Raw genomic sequence first — 15,531 nt, 5'->3', positions numbered from 1 at the left:
ATAATTTATGTAAAACCTTTTACAACGACTAATTTTTACAGAATTTCCCTGGCAACCACAGCTGCCAGAATTTTTCTGTAAAAACAAGGGATTTTTTTTTTTTTTTTTTTTTTTTTACAGTGTGGCGTTATGTAGTTTTGCAATTTACTGATGTTATGTGCTGGAATTTCTTCACCTCCTTGAATGCGTCTCGCAGCTCTTTGACTCCGATCATATCGGCTGTTTCAGCCAGCAGTTTGGGTGCCATCAGTTCAACAAAGTCCTCAAAATCGACGTGTCCTCCCACTGGTGCACAGAGAGAGAGAAGAGTGTGTGCTTATAGTGAAAAATACTTCTCATGTTGTGTGGTAGTGAGTTTAAAACATTCATCCACACATGCACTTTTTGTGTATGTGTGTGTGTGGCGGGGGGGGTAGCAATCATCTTTCAAACTGCACACGTGTATGGAAGTAAATCTGTGCCATCAGAGTTTGAATTTAAATTTTTAAGGTTGAATGTTTTTAGCATCAAAAGTTTTGGATTTCTAAGGTTGAATTTGATTAGCATCAAATTATTCCGCCTCAAAAACTTCAACCTAAAATAAAAAAATTCAACCTAAAAAAAATTTAACCTCAAAAAATTCAACCTAAAACAAATCAACCTCAAAAAAATTGAACAGAAAAAAAAAAAAATCAATTGATCCCTGTCTCAATCATCCAACATCACAGATTTACTTCCACACATAAATGTTGTATGATTGAGACGGGGATTGATTGATTTTTTTTTTTAGGTTGAATTTTTTTTAGGTTGAATTTATTTAGGTTGAATTTTTTTGGAGTTAATTTGTTTTAGGTTAGTTGGTTAGTTCAGCCTCTGAGCAGTGAGCTTCTCCCTGCTTTTCTATTTTTTGAGGTTTAATTTTTTTTTTTTTTTAGGTTTAATTTTTTGAGGTTGGGTTTTTTGAGGTTGATTTTTTTTAGGTTGAATTTTTTTGAGGTTTAATTTTTTAGGTTGAATTTTTTTTTAGGTTGAATTTATTTGGAGTTGATTTGTTTTAGGTTAGTTGGTTAGTTCAGCCTCTGAGCAGTGACCTTCTCCCTGCTTTTCTATTTTTTGAGGTTTAATTTTTTTTTTTTAGGTTTAATTTTTTGAGGTTGGGTTTTTTGAGGTTGATTTTTTTTAGGTTGAATTTTTTTGAGGTTGAATTTTTTTAGGTTGAATTTTTTTAGGTTGACCTTTTTGAGGCTGAATATTTTGATGCTAATTCAACCTTAGAAATTCGACTTCAAACTCTGATTCTGATGCTAAAAACATTCAACCTTCAAAATTCAAATTCAAACTCTGATGGCACAGATTTACTTCCATACACATGCCTACAGTTTGCTTACAGTTCATGTTGATCTGCTGGCTCAGTTCTATCAGCTCCATCTCTGTCGGCATGTAACCCATAGTTCTCATGCAGTTCCCCAGGTCTTTGCACCCAATGAAACCATCTTTGTCTTTGTCAAACTCCTTAAATGCTTCACGTAGCTCTGAAAATAGAACGGAGTGAGAGTGAGTGAGATGCAAACTGCTAAAATATTATTTTGTGATGCATTTTCTCCCCTTTTGTAACATACCATCCATTTCTTCTGGCCTTAACTCTCGGTCCTGTGAAGGATCAGAACGATGGGTAAGAGCCAAGCAAAGCGGTGCAAGCCAAGAAAGGCATTTACACACAACATCATGCTTTTAAAAAACAGAGAGTGAGAGAGAACGGTGCAGCTACATGTTGTGAATGTGAAAAGGTTTGTTTTCTAGCTAGACAGGCAGAGGTCACCTTGGCACCCTGTTCCAAATATAAATGGAACACGCTACCATTTTTTAAGAGTAGAAGTAAGGTTTATTTTTCCCTAATTTTCCTCAAAAATTTGTTAAAATCTGTGTTGAGGAGCTCTTCTACAGGATTAAATTTGGGACCTTTAGTTTGTTCAGATGCGAAAAAAAAAAAATCCAAAATCAAAAATATTGTATTTATTGTAATGCTGTACTGCTTGTTAAGTGTCTAATCTGTGAAGAAGGCATTCAAGTAAGAATTTCATGATACTCTGTGCAATGTACTCTGGATATATGACAAAAAAAGCTTTGAATCCTTGACATTATAGTCAAACTGCACAAACGCCTACACGTTCTATTTTTTTTGTTTTTATTTGAACACATTGTATTTTTAAAACTGCAAAATCAATATGTAGACTTTCAGTTTCAATTTTTTTTTTCTGCAAATTTAATCCCCTATACTTCACTTTATGTCAAGATGCTGATTAGACAGCATGATTATTGCACGGGACTAGTTACATTAAAAGCCCACTCTAAAATGTGGAGTTGATCTTGAAAAAAGCATTATTTTATTAGGTGAAGAAGCTGAATGTGGCACTCCTGGGCTGGTGTGGTTACCCATGGTCTGCAGTTGTGAGACCAGCTGCAAACCAAATTGGGAGAGTCTTATGCATTATATTCACATACCACTTGGCTAATGTCCCTAATATACGTGATTTGCCCTCTGGTGTTCAACTCAAAGAAATCCATTTGTATAGGGAGACCACAGCAGTCACGAGAGGTCCATTTTGGAGTCATCCTTATGTTTTAAAGGCCCTATATTCCCCAGATTTATATGGTAGATAATGGCACCATGACAAACGGTCCTATGTTCCCAACTTTCTGTGTTCCATAGTTCAAGGGGCCTGTGCTTCCAGATGCTCAGCTCTAAAAGGGTGAAAGTCCCCTACTGTGGGAAGGCGTAAGGTTAATATGAAAACTGAACTGGGACTCATGGACTTTGGGAACATAGAGATTTATGTACATAACGTACTGGGAATATGGGTTTCCACAGTTCATATGCGTGAAATTGTACAAAACACTATTGCACAGAAACAAACAAGAGGCGACAAGCTAGTAATATAGCTGTAAAACATAACTCATATGTATAATATGTGAAATTCACCAGAATAGTTTCTTTCCACTTTTCCAATGACACAATTTGATTATGAACATTCAAGCAACTGAAGGAGCTTGACTGTTGAATGTTAGTATTTCAAAGCTATCTTCCAGGCACAGCACAGGTCTTTGTGAAATTCACTGCACAAGTTAAAAAAAAATTCAGTCTACTTGGTGTGTATTTTCATGAAAGTCTCTCTGTGGTGAACGAAGATTGTCTCTTGATCGATTCCTGGACAGGATAGCTACATCCATGGTTGATCTAGAGACACACGAGTTCATTTAATGTGGGACTATCAATGCACACTGACAAACACGGTCCTTCACAGATCCTTAGCCTGGTCCCAGATGATCAGGGAGGACTTGTAACAGCCTTCATCCACCTATACAGCCATTGGATTACAAACCATCCCCTAGTCCACCTGATCATCCATTGAGGACTTCTTGTTTAATCAAAGCTCCATTAGCCATCTTGTGTTCAAAGTTCTTGTTGGGCATTCAAGGTTATCATAGTGGCCATGGGTCATAGAAGGTTCCCACTGTATTTCACCCCAGCAGGCAATCCCCTACTGGATCCGTTACCCAGATGTTTTGACACCCACTTTAAGCAAATACTGAAAAAAGGAAGGAGGAGCTTTACACAAACAGTACATCAGATATCACAGAGGCTTCAATACAACTGAAAGGGTTAAAGTCGTCAGTGACAGGTACACAGAGGTATGTGGAAACATTATGGTTGTGAAATGAACATTCTGGTGGTCATTCCTGCCATCAGCATTCAAACTTCACGCTGCCTCAAAATTTGTGGTATCTCTGGTATTGTGTTGTGTGATAACCCTGAGGAATAATCTGCACCAGCTATAAGACCAGGATATGAACCACAGACAATATATGTCTATGTCCCAGCTACTAATATCCACAAGTACAGCCTCATTCATCACCACACTATCCTCCACAACCACTGACTGTCTTCCATCGTTGAGAATGCTCATGTGGGACAGATTACCAGTTATCAGAATCAAAACAACCTTGCAAAGGCCACGTTCAAAGCGCACTACATTGTGGTATTATTGAGAGGTTTTTGTTACATACAACATCAGTGTGCACATGTTGTATTATGCACTAAACACTGGATAAGCATGCACAGGATGTTATCTGGACTTACGTACAGCCTGTCGGCTCTCAGCAAAGCCCTTTCGTAGAAAGATGCACGCAGGCCCCAGCACACTGTTCATGTTGGCTCCATTCTGTGCCAGCGCAATTAGTGGCTCAAGATAGGCTCCCCCAGAGCCCCCCTCCTCACAGGATTGCACTGCTCTGTAGTTCTTCTTCTCACCCTGGGACAGGGGTAGAGACTCGATTTGTGACAACACGGGACTGACACGGGTGTGGGACATTTGGTTGGACTAAGTGTCACAGAGTCTCAATCAGTCATGGAGGGGGGTGGAGTCTGATCGTCAGCCATGCTGAAGGTAAACAACTAATGAGAAATCCAGTTGAAGCCTTTCTGTGTAACACTGCAAAATGTTCTTAGCAGGATACAGATCCAGGATCACCTGAACTTTAACTCAGTTGAGGACAGATCAATAGAGGGCCGGTTGGGCCTTGGCAGAGGTATGCACCCTCACACCACCCTCTGGTGATCTATGCAAACTACTGCATATAAAAATATCATGCAAAACACATAAAACTACACTGAACAAAAATATAAACACAACACTTTTGTTTTTGCTCCCATTTTCATGATCTGAAGTCAAAGATCTAAAACATTTTCTCTATACACAGAAGACCTGTTTTTCTCAAATATTGGTCTCAAATCTGTTGAACAAAGGCCATGCTGAACATTTCAGAGTGGCCTTTTAGTGTGGCCAGCCTAAGGCACACCTGTGCAATAATCATGCTGTCTAAACAGCATAGTGATATGCCACACCTATGAGATGGGATGGATTATCTCGACAAAGGAGAATTGCTCACTAACACAGATTTAGACAGATTTGTGAACACCATTTGAGAGAAATATGTATTTTGTCTATATAGAAAATGTTTAAGATCTTTGAGCTCAGCTCATGAAAAATGGGAGCAAAAACAAAACAGTTGCATTTATATTTAGTTCAGTATACATCTGAAAGGCTCATAACACAGTTATGATGAAATCAAATCATATACAGAAAGAAGCACTACTCATCTAACAAAATTAAGTTCCCAAAGTGTTATAAGAATGTTTGATGAATGTTATCACAACGTTAGCTGTAAACTTCTCGGAATGGTTCAGAGGAATTTTAATGTTTGACAATAACGTTAGCACAAACGTTTAGAGAACGTTAGACCTTACATTCTGGGAACGTTTTTAAAGGAAAGTTTATTTTTGGTGCCCAGATCATTTTGGTAACATTACATGAATTCACCGAAAGATATGTTTCATCCAAACGTTCCGAGAACATTTTGGTAATGTTACTTCAAGTCCTGGTCTAGTTATTGAAAGAAATATGGAGTAAGAAAGACGGGGAGACTAAAATTTATATATTTGTCAAATTTCCCTGAACTATAAACATGACTTGTCAATATATAAAAGGAAGTAATAAGTAATAATGTTAGGAAAACATTCAAGAAATGTTTCTGATAACTAAACTAAATATAATATAACCAATATATAACACTGCCCAAATGTCATGTGTTAACTGGGTAGTAGTAACTGAAGAACTTTAGGCCAATATCAAAGACCCCCTTTTTGGCTAAAGTCTTGGAAAAGGTGGTCTGTGTCCAACTTAAATCATTTTTGCAGACTAACAATATCTATGACACATTTCAGTCCGGGTACCATGAGTTTTATTCCACTGAAACTGCCCTGTTGAAGGTGACTAGTGACATTATGATGGCCGCTGATAGTGGTAAATGTTCTGTGCTGGTTTTATTGGATCTGTCATCTGCATTCGATACCGTTGACCATGGCATTTTGATTAATAGATTGCGGGATACGGTTGGCATGTCAGGTCCTGTATTAGAGTGGTTTAGCTCTTACTTGGTTGGTAGAACTTTTAGTGTTTCTGTGAACAATGTGATGTCTGAATCTGCTGATCTTTTGTGGGGTGTCCCACAGGGCTCAGTTCTGGGTCCAATTTTGTTCCTGCTGTATATCCTTCCTCTTGGTAAACTGATCCAGCAGTTCTGCGATGTGTCCTACCATTTGTATGCCGATGACTTGCAGCTGTACTGTTCTTTTAAGACAACTGAAGCACAGAAAATTTGTTCTCTCATTAGTTGTCTCACTAAAATTACAGAATGGCTTACTGAAAACAGCCTGCAGTTGAATTCTAATAAGACTGAGACATTGATTGTAGCTCCAGATAGTGCTATGTCTGTCATTAAGAATCACCTTGGTAATCTGAGCAGCTCTGTTAAAGGTAGCCTGCGTAACCTGGGTGTCATTTTGGATGGAGGGATGTCTTTGGAACATCACACTAGGCAGCTCATTAAGAACTGTTTTTTCCAAATTCGAAACATTTCCAAATTACGCAAAATGGTGGCTTTTAATGAGCTAGAGATGATTGTGCATGCATTTGTTTCTTCACGACTTGATTATTGTAACAGTCTCTTTACATGCCTCAATAAGAAAGAGCTGGCCCGCCTGCAGGTAGTGCAAAATTTTGCTGCATGACTTCTTACCCGCGCCCACAGGAGAATGCATATTGCTCCTGTCCTCAAGTCTTTACATTGGCTCTCTGTTTTTTACAAGATAAATTACAAAATCCTCATGCTGACCTTTAGAGCTCTACATGGGCAGGCACCGGAATACATTAAGGACCTGATCCAGCCTTATGTTTCCAGCAGGAGTTTGAGATCTTCCAATCAGAACCTGCACCAACTAAATATTGCGCCAACTAAAAACATGCTCCATATGTCCATCCACCAATCTATGCCCATGTCAGTGTTTGGACCCTATATCTCAGGTGTTCACTGTAGTGTCAGTTCATCAGGGAAGTGCTTTTCCTACAACCTGCTTCCTCCTTAGCAGAGCTTCCCTCTGTGTTTTCTGCCGCTCATCATTTACTTTTTACGCACATGAGCACCTAAACACCATTTGCAAGCCTGGTAATCTGGCCAGGTGGTGCACGGATCAGGCCTGTCGGCGGGTATGTTGCGCCATTAAAGGACAATGAAGCCACATTCTAACAGTTATATAAGAAAACCAGTGTCGTAGAAGAATTAAAGCCAAACAAGAACTTTGTTTTCACAGATGGACCAGACAGTTGTGTGTCATATTATATTTCCTCAAGGAGGCGCAGCTGGGGTGGTGAAGGAAACATATTTGTGTGATATCTGCTTGCTGCTTTAATCATTTCCTGCATGCACAGGCAAAATGAAGACAACAGATGCAAGAAATGTGCTGAGTAACAAAGCCTTTATCTTTGACAAAACTGTTTCTCAATTATTTTTTAATTGCATATGAGACTCGGTTATGTTTGAAATGTTCACCTGTTTGCACCGCGTGATCACATGCAGCTGGGCTCAACAGGGGAGCATGTGTTGTTGGCTGGTAAGATGAAATAATATATCACTAACTCACCTTAGGTAGGTTAAGTTAAACAAAATTAACCACTTTTGAAAAATTAAAAAGAGCTTCATCAGAGTGGCTTAAATGGGTCGGATTCTAAAAGATGAGTTTTACTTAAACCTTTCTTTAAACTTGAATATGTTTGGGGTTTCATGCTCACATCCTCAAAATACCATAATTCTATGATTTTATATTTGCACAAAACCCTTGCTGTAAACACAGCTAGGGTTGAAATAGTTGGTTTTAGGCCTCTGTGACACGTGTCCATAATTGGACTCCTGCTTGTTTAATGAAACGGCAGCTTGTAGACTATCTTACTGAGAATAATCTCTTTGAGCCACTGCAGTCTGCTTTTAGAAAATATCATTCCACAGAGACGGCTCCCACTAAAGTGGTGAATGATCTTCTGCTTATAATGGATTCAGACACCACTACGGTTCTGTTGCTGTTGGATCTCAGTGCTGCATTTGATACAGTGGATCATCATATTCTACTTGTTAGGCTGGAAAATCATTTTGGGATTACTGGGGGTGTCCTTGCATGGTTGACGTCATACTTGACCAGTCGTTCTCACTGTGTTTTGTACAGTAACACTACCTCTAACCTTAGTGACATGAAATCTGGGGCTCCACAGGGGTCTGTCTTAGGCCCCTGCTTTTCTCCCTTTATATAGCACCCCTTGGGCACATATTGCGGCATTTTGGGATTACCTTTCACTGCTATGCAGATGATAATCAGTTTTACATGCCGATAACTGCTGGTAATCTCGTTCACATAAAATCCTTAGAAGACTGCCTTGCAGCAGTGAGAAGTTGGATGTCTAGAAACGTCCTACTTTTAAACACTGATAAGACTGAAATGATGGTTCTTGGTCCAGTGAGACATCGGCATCAATTTGACCAGTTAATGCTCAGCCTCGGCTCGTGTGTCATACATCACACTGACAAAGTGAGGAACCTTGGGGTAATTGACCCTTCGTTGTCCTTTGGCCTCCACATTAGAAATATTACTAGGACTGCTTTCTTTCACCTGCGAAATATAGCGAAGATTCGTCCCATCCTGTCTATAGCTGATGCTGAGACCCTGATCCATGCATTTATCTCTTCTGGATTGGACTACTGCAATGTTCTATTTTCTGGTTTACCACAGTCTAGCATTAGGGGTCTCCAATTGGTTCAAAATGCTGCAGCCAGACTTTTGACATGAAGCAGAAAGTACAACCACATTACACCCATTTTGGCATCCCTTCACTGGCTTCCTGTACCAGTGAGATCAGATTTTAAGGTTCTGCTACTAACCTCTAAAATTATTCATGGACTGGCACCTCTCTATCTAGCTGACCTAATTAAACCTTACGTACCGGCCCGGGCTTTACGTTCTCAGGGTGCAGGACTACTTTGTGTCCCTAAGGTGAATAAGAAGTCTGCGGGTCACAGAGCTTTCTCTTATCGTGCCCCTGTTCTGTGGAATGATCTCCCTGCATCAATAAAACAGTCAGATTCTGTGGAGATTTTCAAGTCCAGACTTAAGACGTACTTATTTTCCCTTTCATATGGCTAGCATACTGGTACAGTTTTGTTTTACGCTTTTTACTCTTTTAATTCATTTATTAGTAATTGGAGTGGGCTGCGGCCTCAACTTTACCTAAATTCTGGGTCTTTTAGTGAAGCTCAGGGCCAGTGGCCTGCAATCACCTTAGTATTTCTCTGTTTTTCTTGTTGTTTAATGCTGGCAAATTATACAGTATTTTTTTGTCTTTCTGATGCCTGATTCTGTTTTTTCTCTCTGTTTAAGGTGCAGCGCCATCCAGAGATGGGAGTTGTATTCATGTTGGCGATCCTCCTGTCCTGTGCGCCAATAGCATTTGTTGTATATTTGTCCGTGAATTGTTCTGTAATTTATGTTTGTAGCATGGCCCAAGCAGAGGGTCACCCCTTTGAGTCTGGTCTGCTCGAGGTTTCTTCCTCAGAGGGAGTTTTTTTTTTTTTTACCACTGTTGATCTGGGGGTTGGTAAGGTTAGACCTTGCCTGTGTGAAGCACTTTGAGGCCACTTTGTTGTGATTTGGTGCTATATAAATGAAAGTAAATTGAAATTGAAAGTAAACTGAAACACAACCACTGATCCAGGATGCATCACAACACGTTCATTTTGGGTATTTGCACCTACAATAATATTGTTTTTAAAATATCTGGTGACATATACAAGTATATATATACTAAAAGTTGAAAGTATAATTACAAATGATACTATAGTATCATTTTCAGCATTCAGTATTTCAGCATCTCCTTTTTTGCTTGGGTAGTAACAGTGGATCAGAATGGACCTGCATTTTGATTTGGCATGTTTTACGTCAGATGCCTTTCCTAACTGAAATCAGTGGAACTATAAATACACTAATTTGCAAATCATTCTATACAAGTTCACAATTGCTCTGACACATTTGGTAAAGTGTATAATACATAGTAATATCCTAGCAAGAATAATAAATTCTGTAGTTCTATCTATCCTTTTGAATGAAGAATGCAAATACGAGGGCTGTCAATAAAGTATAGGTCCTTTTTATTTTTTTCAAAAACTATATGGATTTCATTCATATGTTTTTACGTCAGACATGCTTGAACCCTCGTGCGCATGCGTGAGTTTTTCCACGCCTGTCGGTGACGTCATTCGCCTGTGAGCACTCCTTGTGGGAGGAGTCGTCCAGCCCCTCGTCGGAATTCCTTTGTCTGAGAAGTTGCTGAGAGACTGGCGCTTTGTTTGATCAAAATTTTTTCTAAACCTGTGAGACACATCGAAGTGGACACGGTTCGAAAAATTAAGCTGGTTTTCAGTGAAAATTTTAACGGCTGATGAGAGATTTTGAGGTGATACTGTCGCTTTAAGGACTTCCCACGGTGCGAGACGTCGCGCAGCGCTCTCAGGCGCCGTCGTCAGCCTGTTTCAAGCTGAAAACCTCCACATTTCAGGCTCTATTGATCCAGGGCGTCGTGAGAGAACAGAGAAGTTTCAGAAGAAGTCGGTTTCAGCATTTTATCCGGATATTCCACTGTTAAAGGAGATTTTTTTTAATGAAAGACGTGCGGACGAGTCCGCGCGTCGGGACGCAGCCGGCGTGGTGCGGCGGCACAGGAAAAACACCTCTGTGTTGATAACCATTTGTAAAATCCAGGCGGCTTTTGATGGCTTTCAGTGGAGTGAATATATGAGAAATTGTTTAACAGCTGGACATGTTCCAACTTGTCCTTAAGGCTTCCAACAGAGGTGTTTTTCCTGTGGCGGAGCGTCGCAGCGGCTGCGAGCCGACGCTGCAATCCGTCCGCACGTCTTTCATTAAAGAAAATCTCCTTTAACAGTGGAATATCCGGATAAAATGCTGAAACCGACTTCTTCTGAAACTTCTCTGTTCTCTCACGACGTCCTGGATCAATAGAGCCTGAAATGTGGAGGTTTTCAGCTTGAAACAGGCTGACGACAGCGCCTGAGAGCGCTTCGCGACATCTCGCACTGTGGGAAGTCCTTAAAGCGACAGTATCACCTCAAAATCTCTCATCGGCCGTTAAAATTTTCACTGAAAACCAGCTTAATTTTTCGAACCGTGTCCACTTCGATGTGTCTCACAGGTTTAGAAAAAATTTTGATCAAACAAAGCGCCAGTCTCTCAGCAACTTCTCAGACAAAGGAATTCCGACGAGGGGCTGGACGACTCCTCCCACAAGGAGTGCTCACAGGCGAATGACGTCACCGACAGGCGTGGAAAAACTCACGCATGCGCACGAGGGTTCAAGCATGTCTGACGTAAAAACATATGAATGAAATCCATATAGTTTTTGAAAAAAATAAAAAGGACCTATACTTTATTGACAGACCTCGTATTATGTATATTCTACATATAAAATATAATTTTATATATTATAAACACTATTGCATCATTAGCATATTAGATTGTAATTTCTAGTAAACAGTAATGCATCTTCAATGTGTTAATATATAATAGTCATCTGCAGTTAATATACTATGACCAGTACTGTATAATCAGAATATTCGTATACTAGAAACAGTAATTTACCACCAGAATATTAATATATAAATAAACAGTAATGTATCATCTGTATATATAACATAAAATATGCATAACATTCATAATCTTCATGATAACGATAGCTAGAGCTGCAGCTTTTACTGTTCTTGCTTGGAAATCACCATGGATTAAAAACTGTTCCAAATGTGTAAGCGTAATTGTAAAATTGCATCAGAATGATTTGCAAATTAGTATATTTATAGTATAACTGGGTTGAGTCAGGAAAGAATATCTGGCATAAAATGTACCAAATTTATCTGATAAGATGTTGAAGATACATTGCTGTTTATTATATATTAATATGCTGCATTACTATTTACAATATATTAAATGCACAGTAGATGGTGCATTACTCTTATTATATCATTATATATTAATGATGCATTACTGTTTTTAATATATATTATTAGTAGTAGTAGTAGTATTATTAATATATTTACTATATTTGTAAAGGTAGTAGGTTAAAATAAAAAGCACAGTAGGAAAGTGCAATATTGCACTCTGAAATGGAGCTGGATCATTCTCACTGCACATCTAAAATTGAGATATACAATGAAATGATGATATGTTACCCGTGCTGCAGGATTCTCTGCACATGAAATGCATGCAAAATTTGTTAGAACCAGAAAAAGTCCACTAAAGCCAGTATTGACAGTCAATGGCGCTGACAGAGATGAGGTGAAAAGATAAAATGCTTATCTTGATTAATGTTTTCATTATTCTCCAGTGTGCCCGTCCTCCAGCAAATAATAAAAAAAACAACACAAGAACAAGGCAACGTGGTAATGAGTATTCAGTCAGATAATGCACAGAGGTCAGTCAGAACAGGTCCCTCAAATAGCCTGCAGTTGGGGTGAGGACACACACATGAGACAAACATGCGCCAGAGGAGTCGAGACCACAGCCAAGTGAAAAACCTCAAATCTTACCTTTTTGGTAGAACGTTTAGGCGTCTTAACAGAGTTGCCCATCACAAAATCCTCCCTGTTTTTATGTTTTCTCACTAAGTGTATTTGTGCCCCTGTATGGAAGTGCACGTGTACGCGTGCACATATACATGGGAACAGGAGTGATCAAGAAGGGAAAGAGGGGTCACTGGGTCACTGAGTGATACAAGGGGACATCTAGGAATGGGCAGGGAGACGAGCAGAGTCGTCATGGAAGGTAGAGGAGAGAAGGAGCCCAGAGGCGAGGATGCCGGGTGGGTTATGAGTGGAGGGACACTGAGACGACAGGAGAAAATATATAAAAGAGGATAAAGGACACATCGAGGAAACACAAAGAATTGAGGAAAGGATGCATGCATGTGCTCAGAGGAAGGTGCAAGAAAAAAGCAAGATTGCTTATTCCATGCTCTCTCCTAGAGTGTCTTCTTCCCTCACTCTCTCTCTCTCTCTCTCTCTCTCTCTCTCTCTCTCTCTCTCTCTCTCTCTCTCTCTCTCTTTCTCCATCTGTCTGTCTCTTGCTCTTTTTCACTCCTTCTCTCCCCTACTATTGCTCACTTAGTTGCACTGATTTTAAGGCATCTAACTTTACGGGGGAAACTGTGACAGGGGGACAAGCACGCTACCTTCCCCTCAGCAAGACGCCGGAGACGCTAATCCAAACACACAAATGCACACGTGCCCACTCCAGTGCACACATGCATGGATGTGGTGCTACGCAGCTAAAAATATAACTCTCTCTTCCCCTACATCTCTCCGTTCTGCTCCTAGCATCCCTCTCTGCTCTCTTTGACATCATCTCACAAAGTCACGTTAAGCTTGAAGAGCTTGGATGTAGATCAAAGGCGAAATGTGCAAGAAATGACACAAGGATTTTTCAACTTGCAAAGCCGACGTGTGCACGAATGCACACGGAGGGATGAATAAATGCTCTCTCTTCTTGTCAAGACTTCCTTGTGCATGCATCATTTTATTGAGAAGCCAACCACAGGAAAAAGTCAATGTCTCCAAATCCGCAACAATCGATACGTTTTTGTGATGCCAGTCCTGAAGCAGTGTGGCGAGGTCACATGGGGACCCATTGTCCAACATCTTTGCTTCTTTTTTTGACCTTGTACGTTCTTTGCTGTGTTCCTAAACGCATTCACGCCAAAGCTGTTTCAGATCTCATATCTCGTCGGTTCCTCTGCGCTGCTTTCTGGATGAATCACCCAGCGCCTCACCGGAGGCTCATTGTGAACTTCAGAACACATCAGACATCAGACACACAAGCCGTCAGCTCTTGTAAAGTCTGCCTGGGGTGTGCACAACCACAAGAGCTTCTCTCTCACTATAGCACACAGTTTAAATGTTTACATCACCGTTTATAGGATAAACACCACGTTTTGTAGGTTTCTCTAACATTTCATGAGAATGTTTGCAAGAAAAAGTCACACACAGACTCACATGGCAGGTGTTTGGTTTTAAATCAATTCAGTTCCTCTCAACCGAGTTAAAGAAACCTTCAAATGATTTGTTTTAAACAAACAAATCCAAAAACTAAAGGTTTTAGTCACAACTACTTCATCTTTAGACATCTATCAAAAGCAACAGGTTTGTCATCCTGTGTCCCCCAGTAACCTGTACTCAAAGTTCTTGAAATGGAACAATATCTCCACCTGGTGGACATTTACCATTAATGCAGGTATACAATAGAATTTCACCAAAAGCTCTAGTCATGAAGAGGAAAAAAAAAAAACATATCATACTCACATGTTGGAACTCTGGCCAAACGTAGCCCTGGGCTTAGAGGTCTTGCATCAAGCAAAAAAGTTGCCTGATTTAGTCAGATTGAAGCCAGTTTAAAGCATTTCACTTCTTACACTTAAACCAGTGTAAGACCTTTAAAGTGTTTTGTTGGAAAACAGTTTTCAAGCAATCAAAACCTGATGATCTCAATAAAAAAAATAGGAAAACCTTGACTTTTTTAAACTCAATTCAGTGCAATTTTTGTCTCAATAAATGACGTAAACAGTTGATTGTTGACTCACTCACTCTGTTGGTTGGCAACTCATTTTAAGTGGATAAATAGCTCACTCCAAGATAAACTATTAATAACCACTTTTGGAATTTAATTAAGATTTTGAGGTTAAATATAATCCCCTTTCTTCCAACACATCTGTTAAACGAGTGCAAAGAAGGAGGAGGGTAAGGACATGATGTGGCAAGGACAAAATGCCCATTTTTATTTACAGGAAAGGAATTAAACCATTTCATGGCTAAACAACCTAAATGAGAAGAAATGCAACTATCTTGAGATTTCTGTAAGTGTATGTTATTTCCTGTAGCCTATATCTCAGCCATTGGGGAAGAAAAGACACACACACACACACACACACACACACACACACACACACACACACACACACAAATCATTTTTGTGCTTGAGCTGAAACATCAGCGGTTCTGCAGCTCATTAAGTCATTCAATTCTGAGAAGTTGCACAGCAATAAAACTGTCACTCTTGTGTCAGACACCGCGTGCATGCGTGCATGCTGCAGCATAAACCTTAAAACAGTAAACTTTTTATTTCCCCACGATTTGTTCTCAGGTCACAGACTGTTAAACACGCACGCATGCGCACGTGCACATGCTTACTGTACACCCACAGCTGTGCACGTGCAGGTGTGCACATTTTACAGCCTAATCCTCTTCTCAAAAAGGGATTTAGCAGAATTGTACCTCCTCCTTTGCCACCATAAAAATATCCATGTGTGTCTAAAAATAGCCTGCTATATTCCAGCATACTGAAGACATATGCTACTGTGCACACCCAATATGATGAAGAAGAAGAAGATGGTGAGGATGATGATGATGATGGTGAGGATAAATATGATGATGAAGAAGAAGAAGATGATGGTGAGGATGATGATGGTGAAGATAAATATGATGATGATGAGGATGATGGTGAGGATAAATATGATGATGATGATGATGAGGAGGATAAATATGATAAAGAAGAAG

General features: G+C 39.7%; 1 protein-coding gene across 3 annotated transcripts in view; it reads right to left on the bottom strand.

Moving 5' to 3' along the window:
* Window positions 1-15,531, bottom strand: part of cabp1b (calcium binding protein 1b) — a 38,188-nt gene that overhangs the window by 4,369 nt on the left and 18,288 nt on the right. The window contains exons 1-5 of one of the 3 annotated variants that reach the window (XM_034192716.1): window positions 12,502-12,995; window positions 4,122-4,283; window positions 1,599-1,629; window positions 1,368-1,511; window positions 176-285 (exon numbers count right to left, since the gene is read on the bottom strand). In XM_034192716.1, the coding sequence (XP_034048607.1) occupies window positions 176-285; window positions 1,368-1,511; window positions 1,599-1,629; window positions 4,122-4,283; window positions 12,502-12,555 (501 nt within the window). In that variant the 5' untranslated portion in view covers window positions 12,556-12,995. Of the gene's footprint in view, window positions 1-175; window positions 286-1,367; window positions 1,512-1,598; window positions 1,630-4,121; window positions 4,430-12,501; window positions 12,996-15,531 lie in introns of those variants that run through there. The other 2 variants (XM_034192715.1, XM_034192714.1) reach the window with 2 other exon arrangements.

Source organism: Thalassophryne amazonica, chromosome 17, assembly GCF_902500255.1.
Source record: "Thalassophryne amazonica chromosome 17, fThaAma1.1, whole genome shotgun sequence".
Lineage (NCBI taxonomy): Eukaryota > Metazoa > Chordata > Actinopteri > Batrachoidiformes > Batrachoididae > Thalassophryne > Thalassophryne amazonica.
Note: the sequence above shows the minus strand (reverse complement) of the source record. Positions and strands in the feature narration are given on the sequence as shown.